The sequence below is a fragment of the Chrysochloris asiatica genome, unplaced genomic scaffold (assembly GCF_000296735.1).
Source record: "Chrysochloris asiatica unplaced genomic scaffold, ChrAsi1.0 scaffold00092, whole genome shotgun sequence".
NCBI classification, from domain to species: Eukaryota; Metazoa; Chordata; class Mammalia; order Afrosoricida; family Chrysochloridae; genus Chrysochloris; species Chrysochloris asiatica.
Window position 1 is genome coordinate 6,911,939 of NW_006408610.1, and position 25,544 is coordinate 6,937,482.

Sequence of the window (25,544 nt, forward strand, 5' to 3'; positions counted from 1 at the left end):
TGTTTCAGCTACCTGGCTTAGGCTTTCAGGAGGAAGAAGGAAGTCTGGGTTAATGGTTTACACCTGGGGACGATTTGAGGAGGTTGTCACTATTATTCCTTGAACAATACTCTGGAATTCACCAATCTACTTTGAGTGAATTCCTTGGGCGGATTGTCTCCAGAGCCTCTGCGGAATCTCAGCAAACCTGCCTTTGGAACTTTTACGACCTCAGCTTTAGAAGAGGTTTTTGTTTTAATGTTTGTCCATGGGTATCTAGGGTTCATGTATTAAGTTAATATCAAACATAACTGAATAATTTGATAAAGAACAGTTTGGACATGCTTGCCAGGTGGCCAGAGTTTTGTTCCTCAGAGAGATTTGTTCCTAGGACCCTACGCACTGCCAACACAGTGGAGACATTAAGAGAGGCACATAAAAAACCATTTTCTCAGAAGCTACAATTACTGGAGTTAGAAGCCTAGAATGAATAATAAGACCAAAGAAAATTATACAGAGGTAGGCCACCAGTGAGTTCGCAAAAAACAATGAACCCGGGACGTCAGGAGGTCACTTCCTTTGGCCCTCAGGGTCCCTGGCTAGCCATCCTGAGTGGGGCCATCGTGTAGGATTTTCGTCCATGACACAGGGCCTCAACATCTCAGTGCTGTGCCGTTCCCAACATAGAAGCAGAGAGCAACCCTTAGTGACAGACAGCAAGGAAATGGTGACTTCAGTTCTACAACTGCATACAAGTAGATTCTACCAGCAACCTGAATGAGCTTGGAAGTAGCTTATCCTCTCTATCCTAAAAGGAATGCAGCTCCTCCAACACCTTATTTTAAAAAGTCTGGTGAGACTTGGGCTTGATTTCTGACCCAAAGAACTATGAGGTAAAAATATTAAATGAGTTTTGTTCCAAGTCATTTGCTATGGGTCGGACACGACTCAACGGCACTTAACAACAACAACAACAAATTTGTTAGAGCAGCAAATAAAATGAATATAATAGCTATATGTAGAAATCTGTTTTATAGCTGTCTAATATGCCTCGGAAACCCTGTACAGGGTCGCTATGGGTCGGAACCGACTCGACGGCACTTAACAACAACAACAACAATATGTCACATAAGGAGCTCTGGTAGCGTAGTGGTTCGAATTAGGCTGCGAACCGCGAGGTCATCAGTTCGAAACGACTACCTGTTCCGTGGGAGAAAGATGAGGCTTTCTGCTCCCGTAAAGATTTACAGCCTCAGAAACCCTGTACAGGGTTTCTATGAGTCTGTTCTGACTCCACGGCACATAACCACTACCACCAATATGTCTTATAGAGTTCTGGTGTGGTGCTGTGGGTTAATGCGCCAGACTGCAAAGATGTTTTAACTGCAAGGTCGGCAGTTTGAGTTCACCAGCTGCTCCTTGGAAACCCTATATAGGGTTGCTATGGGTCGGAACCGACTCGACGGCACTTCACAACAACAACCAATATGTCATATGGAGTCCTGGTATGGTGCTGTAGGATAGGCACTGAACTGCTAACTGAAAGGTTGACATTTCAAACCTACCAGCAGCTGCTCCGTGGAAACCCTGTACACAGAGTCACTATTGAGTTAAAACCAACTCAGAGGCACTTAGCAATAACAATATATCATGTGATGCTATAGAATAATCATTGGACTACTAACTGCACAATCGGCAGTTCAAACCCATCATCTGCTCCTCAGAAACCCTATGCTGTTGTTACGTGAATGAATCACTTTCTTCTCAGAATGACCCTGTATTAATTAGGTTTCCAAGGAACAGCTGGTGGATTTTAGCTGCTCACCTTACTGTTAGCAGTCCAGTGCTTATCCTGCAGTGCTACACCAGGACTCCATATAGGGATCCTATATAGCAAACCCTATACAGGGTTACTATGAGTCAGACCTGACGTCAGCACTGAACAACAATAACAACAATCTGTTGAGATTTGAGCTTCCTTACTTTGTGTAGATCATCAGCAAAAACCAGTTACTATAAAATGACATCATATTTGGTAAAGTCAAGGGTTAGTAGAAATGAGGGGAATCCTGAATAAGATGGATTAACACATAGCTACAACATTGGGCTTTACCCCTGTTTACTTCCAGTCTTTTGCTAATATAATACTGAATGCTCCTTAGAAACCCCTTACAGGGTAGCTGTAAGTCAGAACTGACTCAACCACACTTAGCAACAACATACCCATTAAGTAGTCATTTCCCATTCTTTCTTTCCTCTCAGTATCTGGCAACCACTAAGCTACATCTGTTTCTACGGGTTTGCCTGTTATGAACAGTTCATAAAAATGAAATAATACAGTGTGTGGCCTTTGGCATATGGTTTCCTAACATAGTATTTTTGAGGTTCATAATCAGTAGTTTGGTCTTTTTTTAGTGTTAAATAATACTTTATTGTATGGATATACATTTGTTTAATCTTTTAATCAGTTGAGGCACATTTGGGTTGTTTCCACTTTTTATTTATTATTAATGATGTCGCTCTGAACATATGTGCACAGGTTTGTACATAGACATATGCTTTCAGCTCTTGTGATATATATATATATGTATGTATGTGTGTATAAGTGTGTTGCCTAATGAACCAGAAATTTCACTCCTATGTACATATAGGTCACTTAGTAACTCTGCTTAACATTTTAAGAAATTGCCAAACTTTTACTAAGTGACCACACCATTTTACAGTCCCATCAGCAATGTTTGAGGGTTCCTATCTATCCATATTCTTACCAACACTTGTTGCTGTCTTTTTTCTCTGCCATTTGGTGTAAAGAGTAATCTCGCTGTGGGTCTAGTTTCCATTTCCCTAATAACTTCTCATGTCCTGGTGTCGCACTGTAGGATAAGTGCTAGACTGCTAACCACAAGCTTGGCTGTTCAAACCTGCCAGCTGCTCCTTGGAAACCTTATACAGGGTCACTATGAGTCAGACTTAACTCAGTGGCATTTAATAACAACAGCAACATGCTATTAGATAGGAAGTGATATCTCACTGTGCTAATTCCCCTAGTAACTAGTGATGTGTTTGTTAGGTATCTTGTTATGCACTTATTGGCTATTTGTAGTTCTTCATTGATTAATTGTTTATTCAGATATTTTGCCCATTTAAAAATTGGATTGTTTATCTTACTGTTGAGTTGTAATAGTATATATATGTATGTATATATTCGCTATGGGTCGGAACCGACTTGATGGCACTTAACAACAACAACAACAACAACATATATTCTATATAAAAGATTTATTATTAGATACATGTTTTGCAAATGTTTTCTATGGGTCTATTGCTTGTTTTTATATTTTCTCAATGGTGTCTCTCAGGGCAAAAGTTTTTAATTATAATGATGTCCAGAACAATGCATTTAATGTCACAGAGCATAAAGCGTTTATTGGAATGGTTTCAGATTTTGCATTGAAATTTACCCTTGAGTTACCATTTCAGTTTTGGTATAGTGGTGTCATTGTTAGAAAGAACTATTAAAATGTTTTAAGATAGCATTACTCTTATCTTCAGGAATCACTGGGTACTGAAAACAGTTAACACTTTATTACTAGTCCAAAGGTTGGCACTTTGAACCCTCCCAGAGGTGCCTCTGAATACAGGCCTGGAGATCTGCTTCCAAAGATCACAGCCTTGAAAGCCCTGTGGAGCACAGTTCTACTCCCGACACATGAGGTCACCACGAGTCACAATCAACTTGATGACTACTAACAGCAAAAAACTGTTATCATTTTGTGTGTGTGTTTTAAATACAAAGTTGTTTTTCACAAAATAATTATTTATGTTGACATATGATGTTGTTAGTTTCAAATGAATTAATGAATGAATAATTTAAAAAAATTTTCAGTTTCAATTTTCAGTATTGATAGGTATGATGCACCTAAGTAGAAGGTCTTTGGAATCTTCAGTAATTTTCAAGGATGTAGTAAATTCCTGACTTTAAAGAGAGAGAGAGAACTGCTGTTTTTAATTGAACGTATGAACTCATCGTCATGTAGTATAGCTCATATATTTGTTGCATTGCTTTCTAGTTTTCATGCACATTGTTCTGTTTTCCCAACTAGAGTGTTATCTTTTTTTTTTTTTTAAGTTTTTATTGTGAATTGAGTGAAAGTTTATAGGACAGATCATCAGTTTTATATTCAACAAATTGTATACTTTGTTTCATTACAGTAATTATAATCCCCTCCATGTACCATCAGTTAACAGTATTTCTCACTATTCATTTTAGCTCTTTTTTTTTTTTTAAACACTCAGGCATATATAATAATTTAAATCACCGAAGGGCACAGTCTGCAAGCTTGCCTCCTGGCTGCTAGCTCTCTTTCAGTCCCTCTCTTTGCATGAACCTAGAGTCCTCAGCTACTGCCTCTCTCCATATCCCCATCTCTGTGTCTATCTCTGGTGTTGCTGCTTCTCTGGATAGGGTCCCACATTCCGCTTGTGCTCTTCTCCCTTGATGGTCCTAGGGTACTCTGTTTCTGGAGTGTAAGATTAACTACTCCTCCATTTTTGTTATAAAACTTTTGCCTTTACAATTGTGACAGTTGCAATTAGTCATGATAACAGTTACTATTGAATCATATGAATCTCATCCCCATCTCTTTTTACCAGACCCATCTAGACAAGATGAAAACTATTCAGTGGAGACTCTATATTCCCCCAAACCCTATTAAACTTAAACTCCCCCTTGAAGTCTTATAAACCAGTCACTTTGTGCCTTTATCACTCCCTCATTTTAGGTAACCAGTGTCTTAGTTGCCTGTCCCTATCTACCCTGTGTACAGAAGGGATAGGGATAGCATTGATACTTGATGTGAAGACTCCTTCCCTCTCTGTTGGTATTTAGAGCTACTACCTCCATGAGTATAGGTCAGGTTCATCAAATTGTAGCAATTTATCCTCGTTTCCTTTACCAAAAATATATACATACATATTTTTTTTAATCTTCCTCTAGTTGAGTTCTGATTGTCAAACCATCAAAACTAGGTCAAATGAGTACTGTCTGCAAGTTTGGGTGTTCTTGTTTGTCTCCTCTCACTTCATATCAGCTGGATACATCACTCTCAGCTCTAGCTCTCTGTGGCGAGTGTTACCTTTGTTTAGAGCAAGAATCATGTATTTGTATTTTCTCAGGATGTCACAATTCTCCCTCTGGAGTAAGTGTACAGTAAAGAATTGAAGGATTGCCCATTCGTTGGCAGGCAGTGTTAAGATAGTGTTTATTGTGTTGACTTTTTACTATAAACGGCTAAATGTTTTCATTTAGGTGGAAGAACACAATGGTCACATCTTTAAAGCTACTCAGTATAGCATCCCTACCTACTGTGAATACTGTTCTTCTTTGATATGGATAATGGACCGAGCTTCTGTCTGCAAATGTAAGTGTTTCCATTTTGGGTATTTTTTTTTTTAACCACTTGATATTTCAGTTTCTTCTGTCTTTTTTAATATAAGGGACTAGTTCACACTGCCTAGTTCCTTAACTTCATCTTCTGCTACATTCTCCTTCACCTACTCTTTGTAGCCAAACCAGACTTTTTGGTGTCCCGTAGTCACTCAGAGCCTTTGTACTCATCCTGTCCAAAATGGATTTTAGCATAACTTATTATTTCAGTTCATGTCTATACTCAAATGTCACCTCATTTGTTTTGTCAGTCTATTCCTTCTAGAATGTAAATTCTATAAGATCAAGAAACTTAACCGTCTCTTCTAGGTCACTATTGCTTAGAATAGTTCTGGCACTTAATAAACGTTAATAAATATTTGTTGCTTAGATGAACTTGTAGATGGATGAATGAATAAATGAACAAGTTCTTAGGTTATTTCCAAAAGAACAAAACTATTGACCTTTCATCAGAATGTATAAATCCTAGACTATTAGTAGAGACTCTTTGTAGGTCAACTTGGTTTTGCCCTACAATCATCCACTCCTCTTCATCCACCCATCTCCTCTGGTGTTTTAGTAGTTCTGTGGTGCTTTACTATTATTGTTGTTATTTAGGTACCATCAAGTCAATTTCAACTGCTAGCCACCTCATTTGAGAGAGTAAAACTGCTCCTAGTGCTTTCTGGGCTATCATCTTTACTGAAGCCTATCACCAGGGCTTTCTCCTGCAGAGCTTCTGGGTGGGTTTGAACCTCCAAGCTTGCAGTTAGCAGCCAAGCGCTTAACTGCTGTGACATCTGAACTCCTTTGCTTTTACTTGCTGTCATTATAAGTGCCATGGAGTCGGTACCAACTTTGCGGTTCAAACCGACCTTGCAGTCTTGCACTTACCCTACAGCGCCACACCTGAAGTCCTAGTTGGCCAGAAGTGAATGAAGGAAATATTAGGAAGGACTGGATCCAGTGACAGGAATAAAAGTCATGCTAATCACTTATTCCATAGCCCAACGCTGGCTTTCCTCTCACTTCATTATTAATAATCTAAAAAAGTCCTGGTGTGGTGCTGTAGGATAAGTACAAGATTGACAATTCACACCCAATGGCCTGTCTTCAGAAACACTTTACCGGGTTTTTATGAGTCAGAACTGACTCAACAGCACTTAACAACAGCGACAACACAAAATTTTATAATGAGAGTGAAAAGGAGACATGTTTTAAAATGTATATGACTATATATGTTACCCTGATTGCTGTATGTTTGTTGTAATTTCCTCTTTGAGCTGAAGTTGAAAGTTTAAGAAATTTGAGTTTGTTTGATTCTTAATGAATGGGATTGGCTTGGTCTAATTTTTCTTAAGTAGAATTAACTAACTTTATTTTCCTAGTGACTTTACCAATTTAATGATATGGACTCCTCTACTTGGTTTTGGCATTGAAACCTTAAGTTAAGGAAACCTTAAATTTGGAAGCTCATGAAAGATATTCAGGCATCATTAGGCAGGAGCCGCGAGCTGGGGTAGCAAAACTATATATTCCCAGTGCCCTTTTCCTGCCCACCAACTTCCCAACCACCCCTTATCTATGGCTCCAATCAATTATTTATGCTCTGACTATTTTCATTATCGTATCTTTTCATTTACAATTGATAGTCTTTATGCATTAGTTTCTCAGAGCTCTACGCATATTCTGGACCTTCAGAGAAAATATAATAAGGGAGGCCATTGTTATAGCTTAAGGAACCCTGTTGGTGCTCTGATTTAGGCATTGCGCTGTTAACTGCAAGGTTGGTGGTTCAAACCTACCCACCTCTCCTGAAGAGAAAGATGAGTCTGGCTATTCCTGTAAAGATTTAGTCTCAGAAGCCCTACATAGGGTTGGCTGCTATGAATTAGTTGCTGTGAATTGGAATTGACTTGATGGCAGTGGGGGTTTTTAAGATTAAATATCTTTATTAACCAATTTATTTTCATTTAACTTAGATAATATCATTAATTGCCCTTTGGAATGATTTTTAAGTGACATGTTGGCCAGTTGTAGAGCATATGTGTAAGTCAAATCACAGAGCGATACCTGTCCTGCTAGAATATTGGTAGAGGCAAGGGAGGGAGTTCTTAAAAGGAACAGAAAGTTTCTATATAGACAGTGATTAGAAACTTTACACAAGTTTTTCGACTTCATTTTTTCCAAAAGAATGGATTAAAATCCATTTTCATTTTGCCATAATAGAGCATTTTGTTCTTGTCATGAGTTGGCATTTCATCTTGTCATGAGTTGGCATTGATTCAACAATAGCTGACAGCAGAGTATATATATGACATTATATCAAACTTAGATTTAAAGAAAGCATTTAATGTCCAAAATAAAGTTGTAAATTGGTTAAGTTCTTGTCATTGATGTTGATGCATCTAAACAACTTCCATCTTAACCTGATTTTCAGTATGCAAGTATGCTTGCCACAAAAAATGCTGTCTGAAAACCACAGCCAAGTGCTCTAAAAAGGTAAGAAGTTACCACATAGCAACAATAAATAGCATATCTGGTGACTGTTTGTGTGGGTGCATGCCTTATGGAAAGAACTGTTTGGCCACAAATCCCAGTAAAAAATAGGTTTTATGTCATGATCTAGTACACACATTCAGAGGATGTGCTTATGAAAAAATTAAATGATTTTCATGGAACTGAGTATTGTAAATGGGTAATGTGCTCAGTTGCTATGAAAAAGGCTGGAGGTTTGAGTCCACTCAGAGACACTTCTGTAAAAAGGTCTGGTGATCTATTTCCAAAAACTCAGCCACTGAAAACTCTATGGCGTACCGTTCTTTAACATGCCCGGGGCCACCATGAGTCTAATTGACTCAATGACAACTGAATTTTTGTATTTAATTTTAATTTTACTACATGTGAGCTGCTGTGTTTATTTTGTACCCTACAATTTGAAAAACATGTCTTCAAGCATTTCCTACTTTCCTAGTAAAAGGTTTCTTTCTTCAAGTAATAGGTTTCTTGCTTCTTTATTTTATTCCTAGCAATTGTCTAGGTTGATTAATAGGTTATAATTAAAGATGAGCACATTTAAAACATAAACAGCTAATTTTACCAGCATAGTTGTTGGTTTTACACGTTTTTACTATGTCTGGGGATGTGGTTGTTAACTGCCTTTGAGTCTGTTCCAACTCGTAGCTGTATGGGGTTTCCGAGGAGTGGCTGGTGAGTTTGAACCTGTTTCCTTACAGTTCACACCAACCTTTTGGTCCAGTGCTTATCGTACAGTGCCACACCATAGCCAGGACTAAAAGATACTGAACAAGTACTCCTTGTGGTATCCTATACTTAAAGGAACTGACCATTTAAAAAATATTTCAAGCTTGTATTGGTTGAAGAATAATCTTTTTGTTACATGTTATTTACATGCTGACAATTGTAACAATGCTGTGTGAATTTGAACTATAATATAGGTGTATGTGATTGTTGCTTTTAAAGTCTTCCATATAGAATTTGCATTGGCTCCACATTAGTGAATGACACATCTCTGTAAAGTTCATAGATAAGTTTGGTCTAAAACTTAAAATACCATGAAGTTGGAATAGCTTGTGGCAGACCAATATTCTTTCTGAGAACAACTAAAAAATTGTCTGTTAGCAAGCATCAGAGAACTGCCCATGCAAACAAGACTTTAGGGACTAAGATCCTAAAGGCAAGAAGAATTGCAGAGTGGTGGAATCTATATTATATGAGATGCTTTTTTCCTAGCAGTAATTTTCCAGTTTTCACTGTTAGACAAGAAGCCAAGAATCTTGAGTTTGAAAGTCATACTTGAGGGCCAGAAAAGCCAGCAAAAAACAAACAAACAAACAAAAAGCCAGCAAAAAAAAGACAGAAAAACTGAGTCCAGGACTGGGGTGGTGAGGGGCCGTAATCCAGATGTTACAAGAAGTGGGCCTGAAACGCAGGTTATTTTCCTCAGGGCATTGTCTGAATTCTTAAACTGTGCAGAGTCAAAAACTAAGAAGTTAATCAGAAAAACCGTTTCTATAGTCTCACAGTGATAACCAAAACTAAACCATTGCTGTCAAATTGATTGGGACTCACAGTGATTCTGTAGTGCGAACAGAGTAGAACTGTTCCCTAGGGTTTCCGAAGCTGTAACATCTTTACAGAAGCAGACGGCCACATCTGTTTCTGCTGAGTGACTGGCTGGTGGGTTTGAATCACAATCTTTCAGGTAGCAGTCCAAATACTTAATCCACAGTGCCGTCCGGATTCCTTCACAGTGATAAGGAGGAAAAAAAATTGGAGTTGTATGATCCACCATCAAAGAGAAACCCTAGTAAATACTCTAGACTCTCAGAATTAACTTTTTTTCCAGATGGAAATAGTCAGATTAATTTTACATTAATTTCAAAACTAGAATTTTTAAATCAGTTTGCTTTTAGAGTGTTGATTTAAATCAAATGAAACTGATAGATTTGATCAAACTATTAAAGGTTTTTGTTTAATGTCTGCAAGTATTTCTTTTCTGTGCTTTTTCCCCCCTTTGCTTTCCTAAGTCTTACCTATTATCATCCCAGATGCCCTAGGAAATGAACCCTGATGGTGTAGTGTTTAAAACTGTTAGCCAGAAGATCAGTGGTTCAAACCCACCAGCTGTTCATGGGAGAAAGATGTGGCAGTCTGCTTCTGTGAAGATATTCAATCTACTCTGTCCTGTAGGGTCACTGTGCATCAGAATTAACTCAACAGCTATGAGGTTTAATGTCCTAGAGAGTTATAACGTTTAAAGACTATAAATTATGTATTTACATGTTTTCATTATTGTTGTTAAGTGCCATCAAGTCGATTCTGACTCATAGTGACCCTGTATAGGGTTTCTGAGAAGCAACTGGTGGGTTTGAACTGCTAACTTTGTGATTTGCAGTCCAGTGCTGATCCTACATCACCACACCAGAAGTTTGCAGTAGTAACCAAAAATTTGATTTAAGCTTATTTTGTTTTAATCATTATAATAAGCATTATAAATATATTTGATTTCTATAAAAATATGTTGGACATTTATAATATACCAAGTACTATGCTGTGTATGCTCCCTGTAGCTTAATTTTTACAACATCCTTTGAAGCAGCATGGTGGTATACTCTTGTTGCAGATAACGCAATAACCTAGTCAAGTTCATATAGTAATGATCTAAAATTTCAGTATGAGCTTCTGCTCCAAGATTAAGTGCCCTTTCAATTATGCCTCAGATCTAGAAGTACTTTTCAGAGACTTTGCCTGATATTAACTTAACAAAATAGACATGCAATGCATTATCTTAAGAGTTAAGTGCTATAGTGGAGGGAGTATGCAGGTGAATGATGCAAATGAATACCAAACTGATAGTGTATCCCTTTATTTAAATTCTTGGGTGACTTCCTTGTTCTCAGGATAGGACCTACATTCTATATATTAGTAGCCAAAGTGCTTTATAATCTCTCTCTAGCTCTTTATTCTAGCCATACCAGATTAGTTATAGTTTGTTTCCCAGTGTTGTAGTTCTGTGTTTCTTTGCCTTCAAGGTGTAGGTTCTCTTCTTGCCTCTTTTACTGTGCATTTCAATACTTGGGTTAAGTATCAGATCTTTATTAGGTCATCAGTTGTTTCCCATTCCAGTTCCTCCTGATAAAGTGATCTCTGTTCTGTAGTTGGAGCCCTAGTGTGGTACTGTAGGGTAAGCACTGGACTGCGAACAGCAAGGTAAACAGTTCAAACCCACCAGCAGTTCCTTGGAAACCCTAAACTGGATCACTATGAGTCGGAACTGACTGGACTTGACTTAACAACAACTTCTGTAGTTATATAATACCAAGACATCTGTTGTTAATTGTTATACTCACTCATCTCCATACACTTAAACTGTTAGTGTTGTTAATATTAGTCTTTGGGTAAGAACTGTCTGCTTTTTTATTTTATCTCTGGTATCTAGCACTGAAATGATAAATGTATCAATGAGAAATTTAAGAAATTAATTCTAGTTAAAGTAAGATCTTGAGTGTTATACTTAGGAATGTTTGGACTTCATTTTGATGTACAGTAATTAACCACAGAAGGTTTTTCAGGAAAATATAATATATACAGAAATACTATAGAACATAATGAAAGGGAAGAAATTGGATATGGGGGAAATTCATCAAGAAGCTGTTGAAACAGTCCTACTTAACAGTGATATAGGCTTTGAACTAGGACAAACAGAAAAGAAAAATAGAGAGGTGCACTGACTGGCTAAAAATATTTGGCAACTGATTGGATGCTGGTGAAGGAGAGATTGAACTGATTGGATGTTGGCTGGAGCTGAAGAATGGAGCAGGAGAGAGAGAGAGATGTACAAAAAAATGTCTGTCTCAGAGGTAATACCTGGCAGTTTTTTCTGTGAATTACTTCAAATAATCCTAACCATAGCTCATTCTCTTATAGTTATTTTAGGCGTAGTTAATAAGCATGATATCCATAATAAAAAGCCATTGCATTAATCATGGGCCAATATGTGTTATGTTTCTGTTTTGGGTTTCTCTAAGGTTTACCTATACATCAAAGCATTCCTATGATTCAGAAACTTTCTGACAACTCAAATTTATATAAATCAGTAGGTTTTTCTAATGGTTGCATAGAAAACAGTCTCCCTCTTCCCATGCCCAAGTCCCACCCTTGCATAAAGAGATTCTCAGTATGAAGGGATACATTTACGGATGGCCAATGCCTCCATTCCCCATTTGCTTGCGGTGAATGCTATTGGAAGAGGGTTGAAGAAATAAGAATATAAATATCTTACTTATTTTCTTAGCATTAATCACAGTACCTTTCCCCCTGCCCAGTCCTCATAACTGTGTTCATAAACTTCTAGAAAATAAAATAAATAAATCTTAACAAAATTGTTAACCATGTTCGAATGAATTTAGAAACAAACAAACAAAAAATATCTTCCATTTAGTATGACCCAGAGCTGTCATCTCGACAATTTGGCGTTGAGCTATCCCGTTTGACCAGTGAAGACAGAACTGTTCCTTTAGTGGTGGAAAAGCTCATAAACTACATTGAAATGCATGGATTATATACAGAAGGTATTTACCGTAAGTCTGGTTCAACGAATAAAATCAAGGAGCTTCGACAAGGCCTAGATACAGGTAAGACAGTACCTTCTAAACCAGACCAAAACTTTCCTTTAAATAGTTATTTTCATGCTCATACAGTTTTCATTGCATGTTGAGCCTTTATTTGCAGCCAGAAGAAAAATGTAGTGTTTTCTGTGATTCTCATTTGCCATTTTGCAGCTTTCGTAAGAGTCTGGTTTTACATGGCCAATTCAGCAAGCATATATATTGCACACATCCTTTAAATAAGTCATTGTTTGGCATTTGCAGACATCTCATTTAACTTTTTCAAAAATCCTGTGAGGTATGTGAATGCTCTGATTTATAAGGAAGGAAATAGAGGTTGTTGTTGTTGTTAAGTGCCGTCGAGTCGGTTCTGACCCATAGCGACCCTGTACAGGGTTTCCGAGGGTGTAAATCTTTACGGGAGTAGAAAGCCTCATCTTTCTCCTGCGAAGCAGCTGGTAGTTTCGAACCACTGACCTTAAGGTTTGCAGCCCGATTCGTAACCACTACGCTACCAGAGCTCCTTGAAATAGAGGTTGTTGTTGTTGTTGTTATGTGCCATCGAGTCGGTTCCGACCCATAGCGACCCTGTATAGGGTTTCCGAGGGTGTAAATCTTTACGGGAGTAGAAAGCCTCATCTTTCTCCTGCGAAGCAGCTGGTAGTTTCGAACCACTGACCTTAAGGTTTGCAGCCCGATTCGTAACCACTACGCTACCAGATCTCCTTTGAAATAGAGGTTATGGGGTACTAAATAACAAGCTGTTGATGGAGATGTAGGGTACTATGTGGATTTTATTATTTTATTATAATTTTCACTCTATGCAATAGGGATATTATTATCCCCATTGTAGAAGATTTTGCCCAAAGATTTATCATAATAATTGGCCAAGCTAGGAGTTAACTTCAGATATTCAGAACTATTATTGCCTGTTCAGTAATGTCAAGGCAGTTGATTTTTATGTGTTCATTTCATTTTTGATGACTTCCAGTTTTCCTAGATGCATGCTTCATCATTCCATGTTCTGATTATTAGTGGATATTTGCAGTTGTTTCTCATCATTTTGAGTTGTGCCCCATCAGCAAATGAAGGTCCCGAAAACTTTACTCCATCCATGTTACTAAGATCAATTCTACTTTGTGGAGGCAACTCTGCATTGGTAATATTTTTTGTGCATTCCAACCCGAGGGGCTAATCTTCCAGCACTATGTCAGAAAATGTCCTCATGCTATTCATAAGGTGTTCAGTGTCTGACCATTCAAAAGTTATCTGCCTCTCCTTCTTCTTACTTTGTCTAAGTCTGAAAGCTCTACTGAAACCTGCCCACCATAGGTGACCCTGCTGGTATTTAGAATACTGATGACATAGCTTCCAACATCACAGCTGTCAAATACACAAGTCACCACAGTATGACTAACTGACAGACAAGCAGTTTTGTTGTTGTTAAATGCCGTTGAGTTGGTTCTGACCCATAGGGACCCTGTATAAGGTTTCTGAGGAGCAGCTGGTGAGCTTGAACAGCTGACTTTGTGATTCAAACCAACTTTGCAGTCCAGTGCCCTAGCCCACAGCACCACACATGTAGGTGTATGTATATTATCTTACCACAGACAGCATTATACTATCATTCAAATTCATGCACCAACCACTAAAATCAATGATGAAACTTAAGGATTCTACCAACTTCTTCAGTCTGAAATTGATCAAACATGCAGTCAAGACGCTTTGATAATTACTGGTGATTGGAATGGAAAGGTTGGAACAAGAGAGGAATGATTAGTATTTAGAAAATAATGGCCTTGGCAGTAGAACCAATGCTGACGATCGCATGATAGAATTTTGCAAGACCAATGACTTCTTCATTGCAAATACCTTTTTAAACAACATAAAAGGCAATTATACACATGGACCTCATGAGATATAATACACAGGAATCAAATTGACTACATCTATGGGAAGAGATGATGGAGAAGCTTAGTAGCAGCCAAAACAAGGCCAGGAGTCAACTGTGAAACAGACCATCAATTTCTCTGGAAGTTCAGATTGAAGCTGAAGAAAATGAAAACAAATCCATTAAGAGTCAGAATATGACCTTAAACATACATATCCCATCTGAATTTAGAGACCATCTCAAGAACAGAATTGGTGGATTGGACACTTATGACTGAAGACCAGAAGAACTGTGAGATCGCATCAACAACATCATACAGGAAGAAAGCAAAGGGTCTTTAAAAGGACAGGAAAGAAAAACAAAAATGGAAGTCAGAAAGATTCTTAAACTTGCTTGTGAACATTGAGAAAATAATGACTGGAAGGAATGAGGAAGTAAAAGAGCTGAAAAGAAAATTTAAAAGGGCAGCTTTAGAAGACAAAATCAAATATTATTACAATGAAACATGCAAAGAAGTTAGAAAACTGAAAGGGGAGAGCACACACAACATTCTTTAAGCAGAAAGAACTGAAGAAAAAGATTCAAGCCTCATCTTGCAATATTAAAGGATTCTATAGGCAAATTATTGGATGACACATGGAACATCAAAAGAAGAGGTAACAAATTGAGAGTTAATGTACCTAAAATAATTAGTTCTGTCATTTCCAAAGGTACCATATGATCAAGAACCAGTGGTAGTGAAAGAAGAAGTCCAAAGCACACTGAAGGCATTGGTGAAAAAAGGGCTTCAGGAATTAATGGAATGCAATTTGAAATGTTTCCGTAAGCTGATGTAGTAGCAGTGGAGGGACTCACTCATCTATGCCAATAAATTTGGAAGATAGTTACCAAGCCAACCAATTGGAAGAGACCCATATTTGTGCCCATTCCAAAGAGAGGTGACCCAGTGAAATTTGGAAATCATCAAATAATATCACATGGAAGTAAAATTTTGCTGAAGATAATTAAAATATTATTGCAGCAGTACATTGGTAGGGACCTGCCAGAAATTCAAGCAGGATTCAGAAGAGGACTTGGAACAAGTTATATCATTGCTGACATCAGGTGGAGCTTGGCTAAAAGCAGGAAATGCCAGAAAGATGTTTACAAAGGCATTGGATGGTGTGGATCTTAAACTATGGATAACATTGTGAACATTGAGTATTCCAGAATATTAGATTGTGCTCATGAGGAACCTGTATATAGACCAAGAGGCAGTCATTCAAACCGAACAAGGAGATACTGAATAGTTTAAAATTAGGAAAGTTGTGTGCCAGGTTTGTATCCTTTCACCATATTTATTCAATCTGTATGCTGAGCAGATAATTTGAGAAGTTGATTCATCTGAAGAATATGGCATCAGGATTGGAGGAAGAGTCATTAACAACTTGCGATATGCAGATGACAAAACCTTGTTTGATAAAAGAGAACTTGAAATACTTGCTGATGAAGACCAAAGACTATGGCCTTCAGTATTGCACCTCAATTTAAAGAAAACAAAAATCCTCACAACTGGACCAGTAGATAGCATCATGGTATATGGGAAAAAGATTGAAGTTGTTTAAGGCATAATTTTACTTGGATCTACCATCAGCACTCATGGAAGCAGTAGTCAAGAAATCAAAGCATCTATTGCATTGGGTCAGTCTACTATACAAGACTTTTTTGAAGTATTCAAGAACAAAGGTATCAGTTTGAGGATTAAATAGAGCCTCACCCAAGCTGTGGTATTTCAGATCACCTTATATGCATGTGAAAATTGGATAATGTATATATAAGGAAGAAATTGATGCATTTGAATTACGGTGTTAGGAGAAGAATATTGAAAGTACCATGGACTGCCAGAAGAACAAACAAATCTGTGTTAGAAGAAGTACAACTAGAATGTTCCTTAGAAGCCTGGTTGGTGAGACTTCACCTCTCATTCCTTGGACCTGTTATCAGGAGGGATCAGTCCCTGAAGAAGGACATAATACTTGGTAAAGTGGAAGGTAAGCTAAAAAGAGGAAAGCCCCCTCATAAGATGGATTGACACAGTGGCAGCAACAATGGGCTAAAACATAACAACTGTTGTGAGTATGGTGCAGGACTGGACAGTGTTTCGTTCAGTAGTGCATTGGGTACCTAACATCAGTAACAGCCTCTGTTATTCTGACTTCATATCTGGTTCTCTTTCCAGTGTATCTTCTTGCCTTTCTACATTGATGACATATTTACTTAAATTTACAATTAGTAAATTGAGCTTTTATCTGTGTAGGGAGAGCTCTAGCCTCAATCCTGGAATGTCTCCATGAGGTTGATATCATTCATTCTCAACCTTTACTCTAATAATAATAGGAAGGAATAAATCTTTTTAAATCAACCTTAGATAAAAAGTTTGTTTCTGTGTGACCAAGAACATAATCACAATGCTGTTTCTTTCTAGTTTGTTCTACTAATTCTGTCAATTAATATGGAAATAGTAATGGAAAATACTCGGTAAAACTCAGTCAGAAAGTTCTTACTCCTCGAGACTCTGTGTTCTCTACTTAAAAGTCAGTTGCCACTTTTTTTTACACAATTAAAAATCACTCATTCTTTGTTTTCTTGATCATCTAATCTGTATAACCTTATGGAATCTATAAATAAGGGTCAAGATGGTTTCTTTAGATCTCCTAACTCAATTATGACTGTCCTTTCATCTCTAAGAATGACTTAAAACCAGCCTTACTTTTGGAAAATGTTTCTGGGTCTCTTCTATTTGTATCAGTCCAAAACAGATTTGGAAAAAAAAGTAAATAAAACTGTTTGTTTTTCAGGGTTATTCCAAAGCATGTAATTAGATTGTGACAGATGTAAATTAGTTAGTGTAAGAAACATGAAGACATCTTGGATAGTGATGATTTCTAAAGTGAATTATTAGCATCTTTTTCATGGTTCAGCTTTGTAATCAAACTCTTGTTTCTAAATAGATACAGAGAACGTAAACCTAGACGACTATAACATACATGTCATTGCAAGTGTATTCAAACAATGGCTTCGTGATTTGCCCAATCCACTCATGACCTTTGAACTCTATGAAGAATTTCTTCGCGCTATGGGTAAGCACAGACTTTCTTGACCAGAGCCTATTCTTGGAAAAAAGAATGCCATCTTCATTATAGATTATTAAGTGATTGCTTAGCATGGTTAATCTTTGCAGTCGAGTTAAACTTTTGACAGTACGAAATTGTTAGTGTACTGTCATCTATTCAACTGTTGACTCTTGAGAGACTCATTAAAATGGCATTGTCCTAAAAGTGTTCTAAGAATAAGCCTCTTACTTGCTTTTCACAGAAATAGAGATTAAATGACTAGAGTTTATGGACTATATTGAAAGATTAAGTAGAAAATTTAGACTTGGTTTATGTTCATTTAAATTGTGAATCTAGGCAAGTACTCTGTGTAAACCTACTAGCCTGTTTTATGCCAGGTGTACAAGGTTGTGGAGTTTGGTTTCTCTGTACTTCAGGTATGTAGAATACTGATGAAGGCCTGCCTGGTGGTGTGGTGGTTGTATGCTGTGACTCAGTTCCAAATCATAACAACCCTGTGTAGGGTTTCAATGACTATAAATAAATCCTTACGAGAGCAGAAAGCTTCATCTGTCTTCCATACAGCGGCTAGTAGATTCAAACTGCTGACCTTGCAGCTAAGCTCATCTCATAACCCACTCTGCTACTAGGACTCCTGGGAGGCCTAACTGTTGTTGTTCTTCTTAAGTGCTGTCAAGTCAGTTCCGACTCATAGCAACCCTGTGTAGGGTTTCTGAGGAGCCGCTGGGAAGTTTGAATTGTCAACCTTGCAGTTCAAGTCGACCTTGCGATCGAGGGCTTTATCCTGCAGCACCACACCAGGACTAGAGGTGTTTAATCCCTGAGACATGACTATAAATTCCCACAATACCTCTTAATAAACTGTGATAGTTGAGTCATTATAATGGCAGTCATTCTGCCACAAAATGACTGAATAATTAGGGCATCTCCATTCCATTCCTGTAATCAAAATTTCTGGGTCATAGATTAAATCTCAGGAAATTGCTTAATAAATATAGATGGAAGTCAAGCGAAGTGAATTAAGTAGTAACTGTGAGTTGCTCTTCACATAACATGCAACAACTATCTCTATTCCAGAGGATGAGGAAGGTAAATTGGCAGTTTCTCAGCCTCCAACATTCTTCAAACTCCATAAAAGAGTATTACTCATTTTTTCCGTACACCATATTGCAATATTAACTTTTCATTTCAACAGAATTATATGTTGAAATTCTTAAACTTACAGGTTGCTTTTCACTGATTCTGTTTTTGTTAGCCTACTACCTTAGTGCTGTGGCACTGTAGGATAAGTACTCAACCTCAAGGTCACTTTGAACCAGTTCACCAGTTCAAACTCATAGCCACTCCTTGGAAACCCTATACAGGGTCACTATGGATCAGAAGTGACTCAACAGCACTTAACAACAACCTTAATTATGGAGTCCTAGTGTGGTCAGTTAAGCTCTGGACTTGTAACTGAAAGATAGTGGTTCACTCCTCAGAAACCCTATACAGGATAGCTCTCAGTCAGAACAGAATCTATGTCACTTAACAACAGCAATATATATCTAAAGTGTCCTGGTGTGACACTATAGGATAAGTACTGGACTACTAACCACAAGTTCAGCGGGTCAAACCTACCAGTCACTTCTCTGAAACCCTGTAAGTCAGAACCAGCTTGATGGCACTGAACAACAACAGCAATCATAATGATAGGTTGCCCATATATTTCCATGCATTCTGAATCATCTTTAAAGACGGATTGCGGTAAGGAGTCATTGCTGTATGTAGTTAGGATGTTTGCTTCAAATTCATGTTGTTGTTGTTTTTAAGTACCATGGAGTCGGTTCCGACTCATAGTGGCTTCAAATGCATAGAATTGGCATTTCCATTCCGAATGTCATTCATTTCCTGTGCCTGGCCATATGTCATTTATTGGCTCTATACAATAAGCACCAGACTGCCCACCAACAAGTCACAGTTTGAGCCCTTCAGCCATTCCACAGGAGAGAGATGAGGCCTTCTGCTCCTGCAAAGATGTACAGCCTTGGAAATCCTATACATGGTCTTTATGAATCGGAAACAACTCGAGGGCACTTAACAACAGTAACAACTACTTCCTGTAGTGCCTGGATCTGTCTCTCTACAGACAGCTCCTTTAAGTAATTGATCAGGTTAAGTCGATTCCTCATGCTTCTCAGGATTGTCTGTAGTCATCGTTTGTTCTCCAAAATCTTTTCAAAAGGAACTCCAGTCCCCTCCCACCCCCTCAAATGCCTTCGGTGCTAAAACTCTGGAGCCAGATTCTTCTGCTACTTTAGCATTTGTCCAGGAGGAAGCTGGAGCGTTTAAGAAGGACTCTTATTTGCTGCTCTTCATGTTTTTAGGCCTTCAGGAGAGGAAAGAGACAATCCGCGGTGTGTACTCTGTGATTGACCAGCTCTCCCGAACTCATCTCAGTACACTGGAACGCCTAATCTTTCATCTAGTCAGGTAACTTCAGGAGGCAAGAGGATGCTTAATAGTTTCTCTTGGGTTCCTTTAAATGTATGGAAAACTGACTTCTTTCTGTTTATAAAGTCAACACCTCTCGTATCTGATAGCTAGCTAGGAATAGAGATCCTTGGCTGAGTTGGGCTACATGGCACTATTTTTTTTTTTTTTTTATTGTGAATCATATGATAGTTTACATGGGAAAACATTAGTTTTACATTCATTCTATCATATATTGTTTCATTGCCATGGTTACAATCCCCTTCATGCATCATCAGCCAACCGAAGGGTATGTATACCCTGTAAGCCTGCCCCCTACACTGTCTCCCCACCCCCACCCCCCCTACCCCCCTAGTCTTTAGCGCTCAGTAGTCACTCTCCCTCTCTGGATCTAAAGTCCCCAGCTGCTCCATCGCTCCACATCATCGTCTCTGCCTCCATCTCAGGCATCACTGCTTCTCTGGGTAGGTTCCTGCTCTCGGCTCTTCTCCGTTGATGGTCCTAAGGACCTCCGCTCCTAGACTGGAAAGTTAATCACTCCCTTCCTTGCTATAAAATGTCTACCTTTACATTTCCAGCCCTCGCAATCAGTCCTGATAACAATTATTCACTATTGTATCACAAGAGACCCATCTGCATTTCATTTCATCAGATCTGCCTAGACAGACTGGATACTACTCACTGGAGATTCTGTACATGGCACTATTTTAGTTGTTTAACAATTTCAGCCTCATGGTGTCACAGTAACCCAGCATGTAGTTCATGAGAGGTGGGTTCAGATTGTGCTTAGGAATTGATTATCAAAGAAGACTTTGGGAGTAATCATCACTGTTCCTCTGAGTATAAATATCAGAAATAATTGGGAAGAAAACAATCCATCTTTTTGGTTAAATATCGTATATGCCTGTCTATAAATCCCTTAAAGTGTCAACTTTTCCTTCTTTAGACATGTTGGTCTTGTGATGTTGGCCTTGAGTAGTGGGTAAGGAATTTTCCCTGATGAACTATCTGCTGACATAAGTTACTTCAGGGAAGGAACCAAGTATTAGTGTTTCAGAGGTAGGGCAACAGTGTGGGGAAAGTCTTCTTCCCATACTGTGGGGAAGATGGTCGTAACTTCTGTCTTTCATATCTTCTGCCTATCTCCATGCTGTTCTCTCCCTTTCACTTTCTTCTTCTTCCTTAGGATTGCTCTACAGGAGGACACTAATCGAATGTCTGCTAACGCTCTGGCCATTGTGTTTGCGCCCTGCATCCTCCGCTGTCCTGACACCACAGATCCACTACAAAGCGTACAGGACATCAGTAAGACCACCACGTAAGGACAGTCATCATTGCCTCTGGAAGACCACTGGGACCTATGGCCAAGTTATTGTCGTTATTCATCCAGATAGCAAAAGTTGTGAATGATTTCATCAATTCAGACATGTAGACACTGTCAGGTTTTCCTACTGAAGAGGGAAACTCCTGTAGATCTGTTCAACTGAGGATTATTCATTTTGAAGGATCTATCACTCTTTTAAATGTGGCACTTAGAGCTGCTTATAGTTTTAGTCTGGTCTAATTTGATCTCATGACTCTTAATTCCTTTGGTATTAGCACTTCAGTACTTCTGTATTTTAGTACTTAAGTACTTCTGTATTTTATCTTGCCCTGTTTTGTGAGCCTCAGATTTTTTTCTAAAGTTGCTGTTAAAATGATGTGTTGATTCCGTCTCATACCGATCCGGTAGGGTTTCTGAGGAGCTCCAGGTGAGTTTGAACTGCCAACCTTGTGGTTCAAACTGACCTTGCAAAAGGAGCTTTGAAAAAATACTAGTGCTTGGGTCCCACTCACTCTCAGTGTTATTTAATTGGTTTAGGGTGTGACCTGGGCATTAGAATCTTAAGCCAAAGTTCAGAACCACCATCCCTCTAAAACCTGTCTCTGAGCTCATAAAGTCAGGAACGTTGGGTTTTGTTTTCCCTCCCCAACCTTAGAACCACACTGAGCTGAAGAACACACTGTGCGTGCTACACTTGGATTTATCTCAGCTCTTAACCATTTCCTCTCTTTCCTTCACTTCCAGCTGTGTGGAACTGATTGTTGTGGAACAAATGAATAAATACAAAGCTCGTCTCAAAGACATCAGCAGCCTGGAATTTGCTGAGAATAAGGCAAAGACCAGGCTGTCGCTGATTCGCCGATCAATGGTAAGAGGCAGGAAGCGCATTCACAAGACACCAAGGACTCCCTGGGGATTTCGTGTGCATTTGTGGTGTAGAGAAGGGTTACTCTCAAAATTTTTGTCATAGGAAACACGTTACAAACAAACACATCACCAAATCTCAAGGCACTGTGTGAATCCCTCATGATTGATCCTTTAAGTCTCTTTAGTTTTATGTACATACAGAATATATACATTTAAAGGTGCAGAATTTTTAACACCAAATATTTGGCTAGGCTGCCCTGTTTTCTTTTCCTGTACTTACCATGAAAACTTACTTATCCTGCCTTTTCACTCTGCCGCCTTCCACCATCAGTACCAACCTCAGCCATGTCACTGTTTCATGGCCCTGCCAATACTCCTAGAATGGAGCAAACTTAATCATTTGCAAGAATGCGATTCATAAAGACATGGAATTTCATGAGTCTACTATTATCAAAACAAAGATTCCTTTGAGGGATGGTTGCTAGGTTTTGGGGAAAGTCCTGCAAAAATGATAGTTTACTCCATTTGCCTACTTTTCTGTTTAATACTTTGCTTTGTAACCACTGACCTAAATATCAATAACTAGTTCTCGTGGACCATTGTTCAGTTAGGGTCTGGGTAACTGGAGAACTACTGCTGCATTAAAGTTAAATTACTGTTTGTTTGCTACCCTTTTCCCTCAATTCTAAAATAAACTGCTAGTGATGAATATCCCCTCCGGTTCTCTCAGTAAATCTCTCAAGAGAAGCAGTTTTCCCAGTCATCATGCCCATGCTTGTCCAGGCCCAACAGTACTGCCTCCATATCTTCATGGTTTATCCTTTCATTAACATTAAAGAAATTCTGTTTCTTCTTTTGCTGTATAAACTGCCTGCCACAGAACAAGTGCTTATACGTATTTGTTGATTAAGTAAGTGAAGGGTCTTCTCTAAAAACAAATACAAACATAGACTTTTTCCAGGCAGTAAAGATACTAATACAGCGCATCTTAGGATACTATCTGAATCTTTTTCCCAGAAACAGAAACCCCATTTAAAGTGAACCTCTTTTTGTAGCATGAATTTCCCTGAACTCAATTCTGAGAGGCCCAGTTTTGCAAGGCCCATCAAGGAAAGAAAAGACGAGCCATTTTATTATAAAGCTACTTTTCTAAACAGATAGACAAGCTGCGCTTTTTTGCCAGTGCTGCAGAAGATGGATATATTCAGGACACTGAAAGATGAAACCTTCTCTTTTAATGGGACAATGATATGTACGTTCTAACCTTCTGCTTTCCTTTTCATGTCCTTCCTAATCCAGAAACCTGTACTAATTGCAGTTAGATTTATGAGCATTACCCGCAGTTCAGTCTCGGTATGTATACTGTTGCATTGTGTCTCTCATTCATCGGGAGTTGTTCTGCTCTGTCTCATTCATGCCTGTCCATACTTCATGTGCAGCCCCAGTTCAGGTTCTGTTTCCTCACTAACTTTCACTTCTTTTTCTCTTACTCTTTTTTCTCTAGGTCTTTTGTTTTTCTTCCTCTATCATGTAATTGAACAGCATCCATTTGCAGTATACTGGCTTTTCCTCTTTTTCAGATAAACCAGTTGCATAGGAAAATGCATTCTCTTTGTGGATTTCTTCTTTGGTTGAATCATTAAAAGGTGGAAGTTGACTGCATTGGGGTATCAAATTGATTTTTGCTTTATGAGCTTTGTAGCCACTCTTCCACTCTATTATACAAAACACCTATTGTTACTACTTATATCAATTCCATCGTTATTAATGCTTATTTGATCTTGCATAGCTGTAACTTTGGTGGCATCCACCTAGACATAGGAGTATGGCTCTTACTCTTATTTACTTATTATTTATCAAGATAGGGTAGAAAATTGGAGTGGGCAAGTTGATGGGCTGGTTCTAGCCTTAAATGTCATAGTACATAATAGAGTTCATGTCAAGAACTCAACTTCAATTCCAGTGATTATGCAAAAAGCAAAACAAAAACACCAGAATGGAGAGCTGGGAAGCTAAGAACACCAATTCATGCAAAACTGGACTGCAGAGACTTAACTATCATCTATGTGTCACCAGTTCTTTGAGGATCCTTGTTTGGGAATGAATACAAGTCGGTTTTGCTTTTGGCCTAGTAAATGCCGCTCAACTCTGCCATGTCAGATTCCCCTTTCCTACTGGATATCAACTACTTTAAAGGCATCTTGTCACTGAAGACTCCAGTCTCATTTCAGTATTTAAGACTCAGTCTTCTTCATATTACAACTTAAGTCACAGGCTTGATCTAGTGCTCTTCTCCCACCCAAGATAGACTAGACCTTAATCTGGGGTGAGATGCTTTGGAAGTAGATGGATAAGTTCTGTTTGCCACACATTTATCCTCTCCCTCTTTGTGCTTTTTCCCTTTCTGAGACCCAGAGGAATGATAGGGAGATGGAGTAGTGTGTGCTATCCCAGTGAAGTGGCATGCTTGCTCTTGGTTGTTCAGCACTGCTCTACACTGCTCTCGGGTTCATTGGCAGTGGGCTCAATAAATGAAAGTAAGAGCTCCAATTTGCTTTGCTGATAATGAGCTTAGGCCTGTTCAGTTTCCATAGGCATTGGTATTGCCTTGTAAGATTTGGTTAAATCTTTTGACTATTTGCGTTCACACCATGTAACAGACATGCATGTCTATTTTTTGGTCTCAAGACAGAAAAATCTACCTTCTAATTCAAGGGCCTCTTGGGAACCAAAAACTCAAGGGGAAGGAGTTGTTCTGTCCATTTCTCTTCCTAACACTTCCCTACCATGTCCTCTCCCCATTTCTCTCTTCACCTTTGCACTTAATGTAGGGACAAATGAGTAAGTCTTTTTGCTAAACAAATAATCAATCAAGGGATGAAATATCTGTCTCCCTTTCTTTTAGATGATCTCAGACTTTGATTCTCACCCTCTGGATTTGGATAAAAATACTTTTTCCCTAAAGAAGGACAGGAATAGCCACTTTTCATAAATCCTCTGTTCCTACCTAAGTCCAGTAACCCTTTTCTCTTAACCTTTTTAGTTACACATTGACAGAGATGATGCAATCTTGATGATAGGGCTGTTTGAATTCATTGGATCCTTCCAGTAAGCTCTGAGGGAAAAGGCTGGCACTAACTACTTAAAGGAGTCCTGGTGTGGTGCTATACAATAAGCACTAGACCACAAGGCTGGTCTGAATTGCAAGGTCAGCAGTTCACATCTACCAGCCGTTCCTCAGGGTTGCTGTGAGTCAGAACTGACTCGACAGCATTAAAACAACAACAACTACTTGAAGGTAGAAAGAGAAGAATTTAATTATCCACATCTTTAGGACTTAGCC

The 25,544-nt window shown here is 38.6% G+C and overlaps 1 protein-coding gene across 1 annotated transcript in view; it reads left to right on the forward strand.

The window, feature by feature from the left end:
* MYO9A (myosin IXA) overlaps window positions 1-25,544 on the forward strand; it is a 352,098-nt gene that overhangs the window by 295,417 nt on the left and 31,137 nt on the right. The window contains exons 33-39 of the mRNA XM_006866530.1: window positions 5,288-5,399; window positions 7,845-7,906; window positions 12,369-12,561; window positions 17,416-17,544; window positions 19,905-20,010; window positions 21,197-21,328; window positions 22,079-22,202. Of these exons, the coding sequence (XP_006866592.1) occupies window positions 5,288-5,399; window positions 7,845-7,906; window positions 12,369-12,561; window positions 17,416-17,544; window positions 19,905-20,010; window positions 21,197-21,328; window positions 22,079-22,202 (858 nt within the window). The remainder of the gene's footprint in view (window positions 1-5,287; window positions 5,400-7,844; window positions 7,907-12,368; window positions 12,562-17,415; window positions 17,545-19,904; window positions 20,011-21,196; window positions 21,329-22,078; window positions 22,203-25,544) is intronic.